This window comes from Ascidia mentula, chromosome 1 (assembly GCF_947561715.1).
Source record: "Ascidia mentula chromosome 1, kaAscMent1.1, whole genome shotgun sequence".
NCBI classification, from domain to species: domain Eukaryota; kingdom Metazoa; phylum Chordata; class Ascidiacea; order Phlebobranchia; family Ascidiidae; genus Ascidia; species Ascidia mentula.
The window spans coordinates 10,700,056-10,718,326 of NC_138566.1; the positions used below are offsets into that span (position 1 = coordinate 10,700,056).

An 18,271-nucleotide genomic window follows, 5' to 3' on the forward strand; every position below is an offset into this window, starting at 1 on the left:
ATTTGGAGCGCATGTGAGACTCAAAAGGATTTTCTGGGATTATTATTTTACACCACGTTCGCGATACTTGAATATTCCACATTCGCTTTACCATCAATTAAGCTAAAATAGATCATCTGAAAATGCTTTAATTCCTAAATATTAAACTTTGGACATGACCCAAAAGACGTGAGAAGAAATAGGAATACTGCTATCGACGCTTATGGGCAAATACCACACATAAGGGTTGTTTTGTTGTTCACAGCAGTGTCAACAGGTACATGCATTGAGTCATGTTGCAACCCACGTTTCCTCATTGCTAACTGCACCGACCACCAACACATTGATTCCGGCGTGGTTTGTCACAACTGTGAATCAGGTTTATGTCTTCAAATAACACAGCAGTATAGCTCTATAAAAGTGGTGTTGGTAAGAACTAGTCGGGTAACTTTCAAGTCATACACATGCAACCTTTCGACATGTCACAGGAAGTTGGCTTTCGCAGCGCGATGGCTGCAATTTTGCTGATACTTGCGTGTGTTTCTGGCGTGATATGTGATGAACAACCTGCATTGCCAGGAGCTGATGCTGATCACTTGAACGATGCTATACTCAATACCATCAGTCGAGTATTTCAGGATTCCTCGCATTTTTTCAAAGCAGTTGCAGAACGGCCGAGTACGGAAGGCGCAGTTGTTTCCACAACGAGTGGGGAGGTGACCGGTGCATTGTTTTCCGACTCCACTGTTTTCTACGGAATCCCATATGGGGAAAAACCTGTGAGGTGAGTGATTTTGGTTCAAGAGAATGTCAACGACTAAAACAACGATTCAAAAGATGGGTGCAAATATATGAAAATTCACTGGATAGTAAATGCGCGTGGGATAAATAAGTAATAATCGTCATAGTCTCTTGCACAAGTAAAAACACACAATTTTTTTGTTACAATAAATTTTTTTCGCGGTTTTACAAAAAATATGTCCTTTCGGCATCGGCCCTTTCGCACAATCACGACCTTTTAACCATAGTTGCTGAAAGCAGTAATACCATCTATTTAGTATAAGCTTAAGATGTGTCTCTATTTTAATTTTATATTTATTACACGGTCATTTTATTATCACAATCTCAGAAACGTTAATTTCCAGTCTAAAAATCTGTCAGTCTTGATAAACAAGACAAATGTGTTTATTATCGTCGGGGCCAGTGGCAACAAAATGGGAAACATTTCCCAGAGTCACTGAACAAGGCACATTTTTATCACACAGATTTATGGAATCTCAGCTTCGTGCGGCCAGGGAACCGATCGACGCAAGCAAGGTGTCCAAAGTAACATGTTTTCAGTCATGCTTGTTGGAATGTAGTTATGTGGGAGATCCGGTGAGTGCATCCGTATTAATGCTGTGCTGAATATTAAAACCACAACAAGTAGTTCCATTGGTCCAACAAACTGACAACCATTTGATCATATGAAATTGTAACACGAATAATATTTGTTGATTAAATTTATTTTTATTTATTTTTCACGTTCTTTGTTTCGTGACGCAGATACAAAGGGAAGATTGTCTGAATCTTAATGTCTACGTCCCGCATCAAATAGTGGAAGGAGAAGAAAAAGATCTACTTCCAGTTTTATTCTGGATTCACGGCGGTGCGTTTTTTGGCGGTTCGGGTACTAATTCGTGGTACGACGGACATTGGCTCAGCAAAGCAACCAACACCATAGTAGTGACCATCAACTACAGGCTCGGTAATTAGTTGTTATCCAAATTTGTTATACAGGATTACAATGCCAACCCGACACATCACATAAATTTGTGGAAAATATTCCCGAATGTTATCTTAAACAGGGGCATTGGGTTTCCTGACATACGCTGGCACTGAACTCAGTGGAAACCAAGGAATCGGAGATCAACAACTCGCCCTGCAATGGGTTCATCAAAATATCAAGAAATTTGGCGGAGATAGAAACCAGGTTTGAAAACCGATCGCCCTTCTTTTTTGTGCATGTGCATTAATCACTACCAGATTTTATGAATGGTCGACGATGTAGGTTATTTAGTACAATACGATTTACTTGCAATTGCAGGTTACGATTTTTGGTGAAAGTGCTGGAGGTCAATCTGTGATGCTTCACCTTGCATCGAAGAAGAGTGCTCCGTACTTCAAACGAGCCATCATGCAAAGCAACCCAGCAGCCGCTCGTTACAGGAACAAGGAAGAAACACAGGACAACACAGATTGGCTATTGGAACTGACAAAATGCGATTCACTAAAATGTTTACAGTAAATACCGCATGATATTGTTTCAACATACTTAAGAATAAAAAAACATAAGTCGGTGAAAGTTGATGAATCTAGTCACGATTGTTATGAAATCATATTTGGTTAAAACTGAATTCTGTTTTAAAATTTGCTTCCTTTCAGGGACACTCCAGTGGAGAATATCATAAAACAACATACTGCCATCGTTTTCAAACACCTTCTCAAGCCTTTCACAAACGAAATCACCGAATTCAAAACTTTTATCGAAGTTGGCCTTAATGTCATAGAACCGTTTCGTCCAGTCATTGGTGGCAACGATTTTCCGGAGCAGCCAATGACAATGTTTCATAAAGGTGAATGGAACACAGATAAGGAAGTCATTATTGGACACAACGAGGATGAGATGTCTGTGTTTTTGGAAGTTTTCCTTGTGGAAATTGGAAAGTATATTAAGGATGTGACAGTAGGTTACACAAATGAAATACGTAGGTAGTATTTAAAACCTGATCGTCAATCTTCACGCAGGCGTTTTTGGAGCCATTATGGAAGAAAATAAAAGAGTTGTTTGGTAATATTCCTGGAGTACCGTATTTGAATTCTTCTCAGCTACCGACCCAAATAAAGGAAAATCTTGAAAGAATTTTGACGACATATGCGTTTTCGTGTCCCTCGCGAACCTTGGCAAGGTAAATTTTGTCGCATTGCACAATTGTAGCCATAATAGATGCACTTTACTGTCATTAACATGCACTTTACAGGTATTTGCAGACAACGGGGCAAAGAAAAAGTAATATTTACTTTTACAACTTCAAGTATGGACCGGATGCCAAGTTTATCAAAGCAATCAACCTTCCAAAAGTTCTTGCTGGGAAAGCTTTCCATGGATCTGAAATTCTATTTTTGTTCGGCAACGAACCAAGGGGGTAAGTGGAGTTTGAGTGATGAGAGAATGATGAAATGCCTCTTGTTTTCTAAAAAGCACAAACTTTCGCGAGCAATGAGGATTTAAACCCAAAACAGAAAAAGAAACATGGCGTGTAAGAAGTATAAGCTGTCCTTCTGCTGGTTGCTGTGACATCATAGTGTGCGTAGTGATTCACGAACCCAGTCTCAACATTAAGACCATCGTTAATAAACTTAAAGCAGTGAATGTAATGTTTAGGTCAATGTTTTACACGTTTTTGAATTTAAGTTACAGTTTCTCGAATGACGACAAGATCATGCGGGACATGCTGAGCAACTATTGGGGAAACTTTTCATACACAGGAATGCCCAGTGCTGATAACATGCAATGGCCACCATACACAAATATATTCCAGGTATTTTAACTGTTGGGTGTTCGTTTTGAATGAATTATCCTTTCCTATCATGGAACTGTAGTGTATAATCAGAGATGTTTTCATATATTCAAGTACTGGCCACTCGCGGAACTGAATGTACCTGAGAGTTCTGTTGCTTCGGACTATACGTACTTCATATGTGAATTCTTCAAGAAGATCGGTGTTTACAAAAATATCGACCCACCTTTGCCGAACGAAGCAAATGACGAAAACTCAAAAGATGAACTTTAAAGACAACAATATCGTAAAAATTTTCCTGCAACATAACTTTTTACATGCTGAGAAGTGAAAATTGCACAAAATACAACATGTCCAAATTATGGACTATATAGCAGCCTGTTAAATAAACGTATTTGCGTGCTTTGTGTTACCCTTCAAATATTATAGCCTTGCTTGTCATTCCTTTGTTCTGAAATATACTTTGTATCAAGAAAAGTGTTTAGCATTTTCATTTTTGTTTCATTTTTTTTTGCCAGAAGAAAGTGTTGTCTCTTTTTTTTTTTGGAGATTAAAACTTTCGCTTCTGTGTTTGTATTATCGCATTGTGTTTCCCTAAAAAATTAAAAGAATAAACTAAATAAAAAAAAACCAAAGCTAACGTCATTGTTTGCAATTTGTCGGTCTGTATTGCAAAGGTTCTTGTTAACAGATAATATGGTTTGCAAATGCCATAGTTCTTGAGTGATAATTTTGAAGCCTTTTCAATAGTAATTTCGTTTTAACATTTTAATTAAATGGAATATCAAGTCATTGGAGTTTAACTACAGGGTCGCAATGCTTCAAAAGATGGTGGGATCCTACCTTTCGACCTTAGTAACAGGGTGGTGCTTCTTCATGTGCACTGACTGGTCGCGTGTAGCCTCACCAATGTATGTGTCACTACAAGAGCAAGATATACTATCAACTACATTGTAACGGTAGAGTAATTGCTGCCTGTGCAAAGAACTTTGCAAAATATGTCGTTAATACTGCGCCTAATAATTCACGCCTGATGCGATATAATGCAGGGCAAAAAAAGGAAGTCATGTGTCAATCAGCAGCATCGTAGCTTTGGCTTCTCCTATTTGGTGCATTGCCCATGTCATGCACTGTTTTGCCTGTGGCATCTTAGTGCGTGTGTGTAGTGACTCATAAAGCCCCGTCTCTATTAAGACCGTGGTTGATAGAGTCAAACCGTTCGATGTGGCGCTGTTTCGCCGTTTCTCTGGGGGTAGCTTGTTCTTCTCTTAACCCTCTGTAGCACCATAGCCCTCATGTCTTGCACACTGTGGTCAGGCTTCTTGAAATTGGCTCCTACTGGTTTCTCGGTGTTGTTGTGCCGAATATCACTCTTGTGTCCATTCATCCTTTGTCCTAGTGTTTCTCCGGTTTGTCTGATGTATAAAGCTATAGTGGACAGCGCGCACACGTCAAGGCGTAAATCACTTTGGTCGACTTGCAGGAAAATGTCCCCTGTGGTGTAAAATGTTGCCATGCTTTGTAATGAGATGATTAGCCCGGTATATCAGGTGGCACATTGCGTTTAAATCCCATCGGTTTGTTGCATGTGACGACGATGGGATTCATATGTTTTTTTGCTACCTCGCTGTTTGTGTTGAATAAGCCGGTCTCGTGGGACGATACTTGCTCTTGCCATATCCTTATCTACAATGGTGGATCGGCAGTCATTCCCTATAAACACGTTACGCAATTCACACACGTGTGCGTTGCAGTTATCACGACGGGAACATATTCGTTTGTCAGTGCACAATGGATCGTGTTCCATGGTGAACTGTGTGTTACGATCCTCTTTATTAAAGTCCACGAAGGTTTGAAGGGAATTCTTTCCCCCAGTCCAGAAGAAAAGAATATCATCGATGAATCGACGGAACAATACAAGGGACGGTTTCCAGGTGTTCGTGAGTCGTTTCTGTAGATCTGCCATGAAAATGTTCGTGTATTGTGGTGCTGGGCGTGTGGCCATCGCCGTGCCCTTGACCTGAATGTAGTGTTCATCGTTGAAGAGAAAGTAACTGTGCGCCAGAATGAACTTGTTCAATTGCACAGACATTTATGTGGAGTCATCTTCTTAGGGCAGTATTTTATTCAAAGTTCCGGTCCACGTCCGTGGTCCATGTTGCTGTACAGTGATACAACATCCAATGTAACCAGTATAGCCTCGGATGGAAGGTGTTTGATGGAGGATAGCTGTCTGATAAAATCCGTAGTGTCCCGAATATAGCTATTGGCGGTTTGAGTGTGTGGCTTTAATTTTTCACGTACCCCGATACATTTTCGGTGAGCGTGCCAATGTCGCTTACAATAACGGCTGCCACCTTGTAGCAGAAGACTAGAGGTAGCTCAGATGTTTTTTAAAATATTGCTAATTGTTTTGTTTTACACTAAATTCCTAAATTTTATTTTGTTAAAAGCATTATCCAAAAAACATATGGTATTCGATCGTTTCAGCACACTAAAAATGCATATTACGCACGTATTTTGAAAAAGGTCTCAAAAGACCAAAGTCACTCCAGTACGTAGGTAACATTAAACGTGACTGGAGATTAATCGGACAGTAAGTTTAAAGAGACGTTTTTATGTTTATATACTGAAAAAGTCGCTGCAATATCAGCACTGGGGCATTAGCGCAAAAAATATCATTCAGGCTTTCTGGAATTGTTGCGTGGTCACTTACCGTTCCAAACTTTCCAACGTTTTGGGCGGCATGGATACCTTGGATTTGTGTGTCAACAAGTAAATAATAAACTTTGCCTACCATGCTATATGTTTTGCAACTAAAGCTCCTGCCATTGGTCTCATCAGTGCAGCTATAGTATGACTTGCAACGATTTTGTCAGCTAAAATGTCGGCAAGATTTCCAATTTATTTAAGCCTTGCAGTAACAAACCTTTTCCAACCAATCTAGCAACTCTATCCATTTTTCTCAATAACAGTCTGATAAGACATCTTAGAAACCTCCCAATTCGTTGCACAAACTTTAACAACTACACCGACATTAGACTTTTCTGCAAATTTGCGTATAACCTTACATTACTTTGTTTGTTGTGTTTAAACACCTTCCAAAAACGCAACGGTTCGGTAATTTCGAAATAAGCTGCTTCTCGCATGTAAACAAAGCCTTGTCTGACGTCACTTGCTACAGCGAAAACTTCTCACATTTTTTTTGCAATTATCTCCTTTATATCAGATAATTGACAGCCGAAAAACATCAAAAATATGTTTGATATAGTTGTACCTTCAATTTTATGCAAAGTTGTGATGGCCGTATCATATGTATTTTACAGGTTCGGATATATTTTAACATGTTTTACAGATTGTCAAGGTTTATCAATTTTCGACGATACGATATTCAGAATGTAAAAAAATTACATCGGACAGCAGAAAATTACCAGCAGAAATCTATAGATCAGAAACTGCAAACGCCAACAACAAACAAATGCTAAAAATTGTTGCTGTGCAGCAGTTAGCTGATGAAGTTGTCGTAACCGTATCTACCACAGAATTAGTTGTGGTTTGACTCGTCACGTCTATATCACTTTCTGTGTGCGCAGTGGTCACATCTATACCACTTTCTGTGTGCGCAGTGGTCACATCTGGAAGGATGGTGGTTGGTGTCGTAAAATTGACGTAAAACCCGATCGAATCCCAGAAATCGCAATATTCCTGCCGATAACCACTCTCCACCGTGCTCTTTGGCGCCGTAATGCGGATGTTTGACCATCCCTTTATTGTCCCGCCTTCCTACATTCATAAAATACTGTAGTTATAATGGGTGGAAATACCGGGGAAGGGGAACGAAGGGGATTATTTGGGTGGGTGGGGACATAATATGATTTGTAACACTTGGTGTTTTAAATTCTTCAAATATCAAGTCACTTTCTTCGGATAAATGAATTATTTTAAAGAAACGATACCACAGTCGCATCGTTTGCCTTCCTGTAAAGCAGTGATTTCCAACCTTTTTGTGGTTGCGCACCACTTGGAGGTAAAACAATTTCGACGCGTACCACCCAGTTGAGTGTTACAAAGTAACCTAGAGGGAATGGAGTAACAAAAAATTTGAGATAATTTACGATTTTTTGCTCGCGTACCACCTGTAATGCCGACGCGTATCACTAATGGTAAACGTACATTTTGTCATGTCCAAAAGTAACGTACAGAAAATAAATGTTTGGCAAATTTATTTTCAATACAATCTTCTGAAAAACAAGCACGTTTATTTTCTGAATAACGTGATTATCCCCTCCAATAATTTACCCGAATCTCCACCACTGATGGTTATCATACCTTATTTGGATAAACAACAGAGCTTTCACCTCAAAAAAGTTAAAATATCACAAAACATAAATAGGGTTTTACACAGCAGTTATGTCCACAAAAAACATCCACTGTTAAATTTAAAGTTATTTTGACGATAAATTTATCTCGCGTAGCACATAGAGTTTTTCGTATGTTTACTTGTGTTTGTGGTATGTATGGAGGCCACGTGTTGGTATTTGGTGATGGGTGGCCCTTATGAGCGAAAGATCCCCAGTAATCACTGAACATTGAAACGACAACCTCATCATCTTCTGTGTAGTTCCACCTACATGCATTTTTTGACAAATTTTTGGGTACATTGCTAGTTTGCTGATATGCAACAAGTTAAGAAGGCGTGTAATGCGTATGTTCTACACTATATATAAATATGGAACAAATTTAATTTTAACTACGAAAAGTTAACATTTCGATGACGTTAAAAACAAACCTTTTTTAACTTTGTTACTAAGCATACCCGACTTGGGGTCCATTTCCAAAAACAAAAACACATTCTTGTCCATGCAGAGCCAGGTTGCAGTATCTTTGCAAAGCATTGCCTTCATTGCATTGTTCACCTTCAAAACCATGTTCATTTGCGTATAGATACACTGGAGAGGGTGCTGAGAATTCAGATGTTTCAGACATAAACCTGGTGGTTCATAATTTGACATGAATTTGTGACTGGTGTGGCTATCGCCTTATTCACGTACCTCGCCAAAGCTCGACTCGGGCAGTGAAAAAACATATCGGCAATTTCGTCAGCTCCTGTTGGCGCGCAATTCACCGGTGGAGGATCGTCCAACTCCAAGTACTTTTCCGAAACGAGCGTACCGTAGTACTCTCCAAGAAGTGCAGTGTTGAGTGCCTGTAGGATAGAACATGTATATAGGCTGGAAAAATCGTTTTGCTTTGCACTGATTTTATACAGTGAATAAAAAACAAGGCAGGTTTCTATTTGCGAATGAAGCATCGATGTAGCCCAGCTCGTCGGTTTGTGTTCCAAGCAGGACTTCTTTGTCGCTTTGCCATTTTCCGTCACGAAACAGGTTCAGTGGTTGATCGGTGAACTCCACGCCGTCAATTACCGGTCGATATGGCTCAACCATACTGTAAATATCTCTCGCTAAGCCTGCTGCTGCCATTATCAACGGTCGAACGTTGACAATCTCATCTGGAGACGCGTTACTGTGAATTCAAAACAAAAAATTAGGTGTTCTTCAATGGTGGGGTATTTAAAGGGTCAGATACAGTGCTTCTTGCAATTTCAAAATGAGTTTGTTACATTAAACTAACTGTGGCAGTCTGTAGACTTACAGCAAGCATTCTGCTTTGCTTTGTGTTTCATTGCAGCCGAGTGCTTCTAGTAGCAACTCCGTTATCCACTTTGCTTCGTCTGGTGTTTGGTAATAAAACACAGCAGGGTTGCTTTGCATGAGGGCTCGTTTAAACATGGGTTTGCTCACATCGGACAACAAGTGTAACATCACAGACTGCCCACCAGCACTGTTTCCGAAGATTGTGACCTTTGGGTCCAATGTAATGTTACATTTTGTCCCTTTAACGTTTTATAAAATTAGCACAATGTCATTATCATTTTGCAAAGAAACGAAATGTTGATACCGCAATGTCATCAATCATTTCTACATTAATTTCTTTTCCATCCAATTTCAATGATTTGTAATTAAACCTGTTCTTTGTCGCCACCGAAGTTTTCAATGTTGTCTTGTACCCACTGCAAAGCAAGCTGCTGGTCTTTGAGACCTTGATTGCCTTCGAACTTTGTGTCTCCCTCTTCTAACACCAAAAAGCCCAGAGCGTCTGCAAAATAAACATGAATATATTTTTGCTCAGTGGAGACAATAATATGATATCTGTGAGTTGCAGACAGGTGGCCACTGTTTTGACCTATAAGGTCTCATCAGTGCAGCTTGGTGTGACAAACTTTCCCACAGAAAACATGAATATCCTTAAACTACTTGAGCGTAGTTTGAGAATGTTTGCTCGAGAACATATACTTGCCCACTCGATAGTTTATGGACACCATGATTGTGTTTGTGCTGTTGCTCAGCCATCGCCCGTCGTAAAGTGTCATCGTTCCTGTTCCAAGAAAAAACGCGCCACCGTGTATCCAAAACATTACTGGAAGTTTGTTTGCGGCCGGATTGCTCAAATCCACAGTGGAAGGAACATGTATACTGAGAACCAAGCATTCTTCATTGTACTAACAAGATGAAAAGCAAACTTGGTTTGAACTGTTTCAAATGTTCAACCCGAAAAATTTTAACCGATAAAGTAAAAAAGCTTTGCCCCTGAGAAATGTCAAGGAGTAGCTAATATCAATAATAGGTCTTAATCATATTTTACTTACGTAACTTTATGTGTTAAATATCATCGTGCGATTATAAGTTTATGCACAAAGTTGGTGCAAACAAAAGTATGACATAATATTCGAAAAAGTGGTATGTTTTGCCCATGAAATCTTACATTTCTGTCGCAAACCATTTGGTCGGTGCAATTAGCGGGACCCTCAAAACATCTCAAATAGTTTGGTTCAGACACATCGAACATTCCGTTTCTTGAAAGTAATTGCGGGGGCATGAACCTAAAAGCGTGAGAAGAGGCCAGGATTAATAAATAACAGAAATAAACGGCAGTAAATATTTGTCACAAAATTTCTGTGACATTAATCACTCTGGATATTTACGACTGATCAAATACTTTACAGTTTTATTTACTGCGACATTCGAATGTTGGAATATTGCAAGGTTTCTCAACTGGGGCTCCATGAAGCTCTAAAGGTTTACAAAGATCCATCAAGGGGGTCCGTACTATTTTCCTAAACAGTATAATACTTCCAATTGGTATAGGACGCCACACAAAAAAATCTTTTCATGATGGGGGGTTGCCAAACTCGCTACACTGCTCCACGTACCCAAAAGAATTAAGATACCCTGGCATAGATACAACTCTTATTTAAATCTGTTCACGCAGACACACCGATCAGGCACACTGCCGTAAGGAACGCTGTAGAAGGCGTGCGATTCGTCCATTGTTCGTCCAATCAGAGTTCCGCTGCTGGTAGACACTTGTGGAAACGTCTTTGCAGCGCCTACTTCTTTCCCTGCACGTTCGCTTGATTCCTCATGCTTTCTCACAAATTCTTCGACCGAATGAGCAACAGAGGTAAACCATTCCAAATTGCGTGGACCTTCAAACTGCTTGTCTGCGGCTTTTGCATTGCACATTCCCGCAATAGCAATCAGTACAAGCAATTGAAAACGACCCATTATCATGTTTTGGGTCTTTAATATTCCTATGCTGCTATTTTCATATTTATTGCACTGTGTTGACATTCGATCTAATTCTAGATATTGTTTTACACGAGTCTAAACATTTAGCTCCCTCATTGCTTCGTAAATGACTGGCAAAAATTAATTAAAACGGTTTTATCGCAGACAAACTTTACTATCCAAAATTAACTACCCCTGAAACTAGTTGGGGACTGAGGTAGAGTGAAGCCGTATGTTTGCTTCGCTGGGAATTTTTTAACATTGATGCAACACAGGTCTTGTAATTTTTAACCAGAGCCCAAGAAAGCCCAACATGGAAATGTGGAAAGGTTACGTTGTGTCAAAAACTTTGTTTGCAAACCGTGGTTGTGAGTATAATATGCTCAGGGTCGCAAGCCTCGCTATTTGACACTAAATGCACAATGTTTGAAATTTAGCGTAAACACTGTTTATTCTATAGTCTGTGAAAAGTGCCCTCTTATAAATGCTGTTTGCTTCTAATTAAAACCAAACCTAACTTCATCTGATCATGTATATCATTTCTCAAAAATCTGTTCCTGCCATGAGCGGATAAATAACCGTGTATTTTTTACTGTTCAGTCGTCCTTCCACTCAGTTGGCGTGGATTGTTTCGCAGAAAACGTGAAAAAGGTTACAGTGTCGGAGTCATTCCGCAACATAAAACTGAGCGAAGGTTACGTTGTGTCAAAAAACTTTGTTTGCAAACTATATCGTTGGGCACACGCACACACAGGGGAGCAAATTATTATTGGCATCACATTGAACAACAGATTTCAGACAATTGATGTTTATAAGGCCAGAGGTGACTCAAAAAAATGAGAAGGCGGCTTGTCAAGTATGGTTTCACTTGCTTACGAAATGTAGCGTCTACTACTAAACAAACTCCACCATGGACATATTTGGGCAAAGTAGATTTAAATTCTGGTACATTTAATTTGGCCAAACTCGCTGATAGACAGGTATTACAAACACTAGTCCATCAGAACTAAGAATGCGGCCAAACCACGAGTGTAGCCATATATGTCGCCCTATGAAATTTGTGATAGACCAACACACGACATCACGAAACACGCCAAAAGTTTTGTTAAGGAGGAGATCCGATGACGGGTTTTTATAAATTGTTTTTTGGTAAATTAAGCACCACATTCCCAAATTTTGTTTTGTTGTAAGTAGTGAAGTATTTCTGAAAAAACAGGTAAGGTGGTATGTAGCTGATTTTTAGTACGCTATAATTGCCAAGTAAGCTTGTGTTTGAAAAGGTCTCAAATGTCTAAAGTCACCCCGGGGTGCGGGGTAACATTGGACGCGACAGCGGATAGCTCGGGCAGTAAGTTTTGAGTTTTAACGTTTTTTTGTTACTGAGCAAAGAAATGCACCATCCCCGTCTTATCGAAGTACAGAGTAATGTCGTTGCTGCAAAACCCTTGCTTTTCCAATAATCAGGGACAAATAAGCCCTTGGTTTGTGACGTCACAGTGACATATTTTTGTGTGATGTAACCCCTTGTCCTGACCCTTTAGGAAACGTAATCTGTGGATCCTCCTATGTTTCAAACTATCCGATATCTGCAATATAAGGCGCCTTCTCCTATGTAAACAATGCATTTTTTTTATGCGAGCGCCTTGTGTGATGTCAATTTCGCGACAGCGAAAGAGGTTTTGGTCGCCGCCACTTTTCGTGCAGTTTTTAGTTGACGTAGAACCGTAAAACTTTGGATATATGTTTGTTGTTGTTTTACCTTTAGTTTTACGCAAAGTTGGCATGACCATGTCATATGCACTTTAAAACTCAAAGAATTTTGTCTTCTCGCCATTTTTTTGCAAATAACTCCGACCACTTGACGCCTTGAAGTTACAAAAACCATGGCCGTATTGCTGAACATCGGTCAAAATCATTATTGTCCCATCCAAGAATACGTAGTTGAAATATACAATCAACCAACAATTACTGTAGTTTGAATAACTGTAGCTGATGTAGCTGACCTTACACAAACAAATTGGAAATCTTGGTTTCGCTTATGAATTGACCTTTTTTCGATTATAATTTTCTAAGCAGACAGGATTTAATTCTAAACTTCATGTTAACGTGGGATAGCGACATAAAGCTTTTGTAAAAGTGTTTTAGCAAAACCTAATTGTGACCTAAAATACCTGGTCCGAGGTATCCCCGGTATCTCATACAGAGACAAAGATTTCTAACCGATTTATAGTGGAGAGAAAGCTCCACGAATAAGTACTAACAGTGAGATATTTGTTATTTGTGAATTTTTATTTTGATATATTTTTAATAGATATATCAATTATGTGCATTGGTTTGGATAAGATGATGTCATTTTCAAACTTGGTGAAAGGTCTGTCTTCCCTTAGTGAAGTGAAGTAAGTTTCTGATTTACATTCTGCAGAGAAGGGTAACGCGCAGTGGCCTGGTAGTAGGTTGACAAATTGCATCAACTCTGTGTTGAATGTCCGATAAAACACACGCCCACCTCCCCACCCAACTAGTTTCAAACGTTGTACGACTCATGATATAGACCTATATCAAACGAATATACAGAGTACAATGACGTTGCAGCGGTGACAAAAAGATGAACCTATTTTATGAGGCAATTTAAATTGTTCACAGTTAAATGCCGTGATTGGTTTCATTTGAATCACGTGCTATGAGTGATAGGTGTTATCACTTGATATGGTAATCAGTTGATAACGACGTCTCTTTGACAGTGTTGCCTTGGAAGGTAAAACAGTAATACAAAAATTTTTATTGTAAACACAATCATATCGCATATTTGTTGCTATACGAATGGAGAAAAATTTCACGAACACGTAAACGACTTAATTTCATTCCCATGATGGTGGACAAACGTTTTCACAGTGACAATGATGCTTTCATGGGACTGCAAGAAAATGCAGGCAACGCTTTAAACACCGTTGTAGATACTAAACGTCAGATTTCTTGCCGGCCAGTGCCGGAATGGGCAGTTGATGTTTCGCAGGAGTAAATGACGGTAACACGAAACATGAAAATTTCGACGCTAGCACACTTTGTATTGCATAGCGAGGATTGGCAACATCTGATGTGAAACAGTCTCGGCAATCACGTTTTAACATTTCAAGCTGTTTCTTTTCATGAGCGTCTTGGCTCAAACCGGACCATTGTGAGGTAGGTACAGCGGTAGGCTAGGGCTTCGAGAAGTAGTATGCCTGCAAACAAAATGCAATACACTCAGATTACTAATCATGGGTCAGAAGCAAGGAAGTTACATCATTACATTTTAGAAAAATGAAAGTTATCTAAAGTGTTCAGTTTAAACGGTGGTTGTAATTTATTCTTACAAATCACAAGCAATTCTCAGGCAAATAACAAGGCATGTTAGGCGTCACCATTCACAAAGAATTGAAAACAAAATAATTAACAAAGGAGATACTAACCAGTAGTTGACGATCGGTCGAACCCTTTGGTGGTGGGTTTTTAAACTGGTAAAATGCTTTTTGGAAAGAGTTCTGAATTACAGAAACCTTAGGCTCATGGACAACATTGCCAAGGTTGCGATTTAGTTCAAAGGGGTCTAGAATGGACATTTTGTTCTGCGGTGCATGACATAAGAAACAAATTTTAGTTTGCTTATGCTAATGCAAGAAGAAAAAAATAGTTCAATACAATTAGAATATATATTTAATATGCAGGATACAATCAAATACGGAAAGAAAATGAAACAGTTATTTACCTGTAGTAAAATGATTGTAAAACAAAAATACTATTCCTTTTACTTTCATTGGTAAATCTAGTTCATATTGTCTACCAAAATCATTGAAAATTTCAAGGTAAATTGAAAGTTACAAACCTTATTTTGTTCGGAATTTGCATGTTTTGCAGTGTTTATGGTATCCTGCAAGTAATTAAATTGAAATCCATAAAATTCCAGCATTCCCAACCACAATTCGCCGATACATTGCTGGTTCAAACCCATTTGAGGCCAAACATGCTTCTATAAACACAGTGCAAAAAGCTTTCATTTAGCAGATCTCACGCAATTTAAATTGAAGCAACAGAACAACACCCGTTACCAGCTCTCCCTCATAGAACCACGTCTCATGACCTTCAACAAGCATGCTTCCTGGTGAACCAACCTAAATAAACCAAATTCACCATACAAATTCACCCAAACATTCAATTTTAATTTTTTTTTGTGTGTCCACACTTCTGATTTTATAAAACATGTTTCGCTTTTTATTAAAGCATCTTCAGTACAAATAACATAAACAGAAAAGACAAAAGACATTCACCCAAACATGTTATTTGTAGGTGAATATTATTGAGATCTTTCGACTCCATACTTTTTTTTTTTTATATTTACTATTTTCAATGTTAACCAGTTTTCACCTTTTGCAGCACAGGAAGTATTGGCTCAGGGAGTTGCTGTAAATAGTAGATCACCATAAGAGTGTAGGCATAAGAGGATGGAAAACCATGACGGGCATTTACAATACGCCATGACTTTGTTAGTAGCTTCATCACAAACCCCAACATTTGACACCTGATGTCAATTTCTGCATAGCGGGCTAGCAAAAGGGTGTTCCGAGTAACCTGTGTAATTATAAATTATTTGGGTGCCATTTCACTGAACATATTTGGTGCAGTTTTGCATAATGTGCCATAAGATTGAATTGATGTTAGTGACCAACTTGTTACATTCAATTGCTTGGATACTACAAAAAATTTCGCAATCTTGATATGACAAGTTGTTAAAATTAGGAATAGTAAAGACTTTTTATCCTTTATAAAGCAAGAAGCAAGTATAATGTAGCTCTATAAGATTTCTATTGGTAAATAAGGTATTGACATAATGATTTAGGAACTTACCACAGCATTTATAAAAGATATGTCCAATTCCAAACGAGTTGCTGTGTGCAAACAAGATATCACTGGAACACGTGAATGTGGAATCCAATTCCAAATTTGAAAGGTATTTTGACATTTTAATTCAGGCATAAGCATGTGACCCATTTTTAGGGACAGTTTCTGAAGAAATATTTCACACATAAATGAGTCTACAACCAAGCCACAAAAAATTTAGAATGATACTGATTATCTTTTCGAATATTTTTTATACATTGCAAAAGAAGGTATAATGGTGTAAGTAAGAGGAATGCAGATCAAAAGCTGATTTAACCAAAGTATGGTACTGGTAGGATTCTATTTGAATGAGCAATTGTAGAAACAAAAGATATCTTAATAGTAATGTATATATTTTTTGAGTAGTTTGAGTAGCACTGGCATAAAACAAATCACACATTCTTCAGAAAATGTTTTGTTTCACATGATTTATTTTCTGCTTTTAATGCAGGTGATTTAAGATGCCTCAAGGCACTAATCATTATGACTGCCTTTCTATCTAGGTTTTTAACATGCATTTACATTGTTAAAATATTGAATAGTGCTAACAAAATTAAACCAATATTTCGAAGCAAGAGTAACCTTCTTCTTAACATTTTTAGGTGCATTCAAAGTTTGATCATCTGGGTCCAACACACAATAGTCAAGATCACAGCTTTTAAATCCAAACCCATTAGCTGCGGAACCAAACATGTGAACATTCATGTCTTTTTTCCAAACTGTATTGCAACATCGCTGAAGGTCTTTGTACACACTTTCACGCATTCTTAAGATATTTTCATTTGGTTTCAATAAATCTGAAAGGTAGTACATGAAATACTTTAACTATCATTAACCGTATCAAATTTGGAAGCAAATACCCATGCATTGGAAAGGTTTTAAACAACACAAGGAGTTGTTTAATCAAACTGACATTATCAGTGGATAAGTGTCAAAGAACTGTAATGTCAATGTATCGAAAAACTGTAAACTTTTAAGGTTTCAACCACTTTTATAAACCATCCCACAATAGTTAAAGTACTTGGCATTTAATTTAACTTGAGGGTAAACTTACCAAATGCATGAGTACAAAGTCTGTTTAGCAGTTCAATTTGTTTGTGTTCTACTGCATTAGTTCTTGGACTTTGACTGTTGTTGTGCTAAAATGATAAATAAATAAAGCAACAACACCAAAAAAGTACCAGAGGTGTGGTTATGGTAACATGGTGGAAATTTTGGTTTAATTTATTGCTGGTTTGGTCTAAAATTGCTGATAATTTACAGTGGATCAGAGATTAATGAGGCTGGAAACAATTTGATTATTTTAGAACATTTTCTAAAACAAAAATACCAGCAGTCATGAACTATACCGAGTGCAAGATTATTGTATGTATCTTTAATGCCTGATTGTGACTATTAAAACTTCCACCAGTCAGCAGGTAACAGAGAGGTATAGAAATAAAAAGAAGGAAAAAAATCGTGTTGCATCCAGGTTTAACCGGATCACACAAAATTTAATCTGTGGCAAAAACAATCTCTGTAAAACCATCCATAACATGTTAAGTTTAGCAGGGAATGTAAGTACATAGATGTTCACAATACATTTTCATGTTGAAATCAATTTTTTTAGAATATATCCTTTCTAAAGCTACATGCAAAGATGCAATTTTCGATACATTTGCAATTGTCATCTTGAAATTATGCAACAATAATATATTAATCCTCTTTTTTATTTGAGCTACTAAAAATAAATACTTTTACATTACTACCCACCTTGGCGGTCACATTAGTGCTGTAGCAAGTAAATGAAGGCAGTTCCGTTCCTTTTGTTAACCATGAATTGCCCAAAAGCATGTCACACGAGGAACATATCACAGGAATTCGTGGCAATCTACTTACATTCATTCTAAACAACTTACATACAAACACAAAAGCTATCATAATACGCAAAAATAATTTTATGTAAATTAATGACATGAAATTATATTTCTTTCGATTGTTCATGTGTTACTACATGACATGCGACTCTTAGGCTAAGGGGATTCCCCAAAAGACAAATTCCAATGTCATAAATTTCAAAAGTAGGTAAGCTAAATTTGTAACTTACAGTAACAAAACATTTTAATGTGCATCTATCAAATCATGCTATTCTTTTTATTAATTGGATATAATTAGCCTCACGTGACCAAAGACGGATTTGTATATACA

The 18,271-nt window shown here is 38.0% G+C and overlaps 3 protein-coding genes across 3 annotated transcripts; 1 reads left to right on the top strand and 2 right to left on the bottom strand.

Annotated features, from left to right (window-relative positions):
• The first annotated feature begins 398 nt into the window (after window positions 1–398).
• On the top strand, window positions 399–4,128 carry LOC145899648 (para-nitrobenzyl esterase-like). Its single transcript, XM_082988540.1, has 10 exons — window positions 399–763; window positions 1,245–1,356; window positions 1,525–1,726; window positions 1,827–1,951; window positions 2,066–2,262; window positions 2,404–2,704; window positions 2,767–2,927; window positions 3,000–3,164; window positions 3,434–3,560; window positions 3,654–4,128. Exons 1-10 carry the CDS (start codon window positions 444–446, stop codon window positions 3,810–3,812), a joined length of 1,869 nt encoding a protein of 622 aa, XP_082844666.1. The 5' UTR covers window positions 399–443; the 3' UTR covers window positions 3,813–4,128.
• Window positions 4,129–6,980: 2,852 nt separating this feature from the next.
• LOC145913368 (acetylcholinesterase-like) lies at window positions 6,981–11,167 on the bottom strand. The gene is made up of 10 exons (XM_083001027.1): window positions 10,878–11,167; window positions 10,365–10,482; window positions 9,900–10,101; window positions 9,568–9,698; window positions 9,195–9,403; window positions 8,840–9,065; window positions 8,591–8,745; window positions 8,356–8,529; window positions 8,040–8,166; window positions 6,981–7,322 (listed from the first exon to the last, which is right to left on the bottom strand). Exons 1-10 carry the CDS (start codon window positions 11,165–11,167, stop codon window positions 6,981–6,983), a joined length of 1,974 nt encoding a protein of 657 aa, XP_082857153.1.
• A 3,182-nt stretch (window positions 11,168–14,349) lies between these two features.
• On the bottom strand, window positions 14,350–17,969 carry LOC145911517 (terminal uridylyltransferase 4-like). Its single transcript, XM_082998901.1, has 9 exons — window positions 17,837–17,969; window positions 17,139–17,223; window positions 16,667–16,881; window positions 16,052–16,210; window positions 15,572–15,775; window positions 15,256–15,318; window positions 15,033–15,176; window positions 14,620–14,775; window positions 14,350–14,391 (listed from the first exon to the last, which is right to left on the bottom strand). Exons 1-9 carry the CDS (start codon window positions 17,966–17,968, stop codon window positions 14,368–14,370), a joined length of 1,182 nt encoding a protein of 393 aa, XP_082855027.1. The 5' UTR covers window position 17,969; the 3' UTR covers window positions 14,350–14,367.
• Window positions 17,970–18,271: the final 302 nt, after the last annotated feature.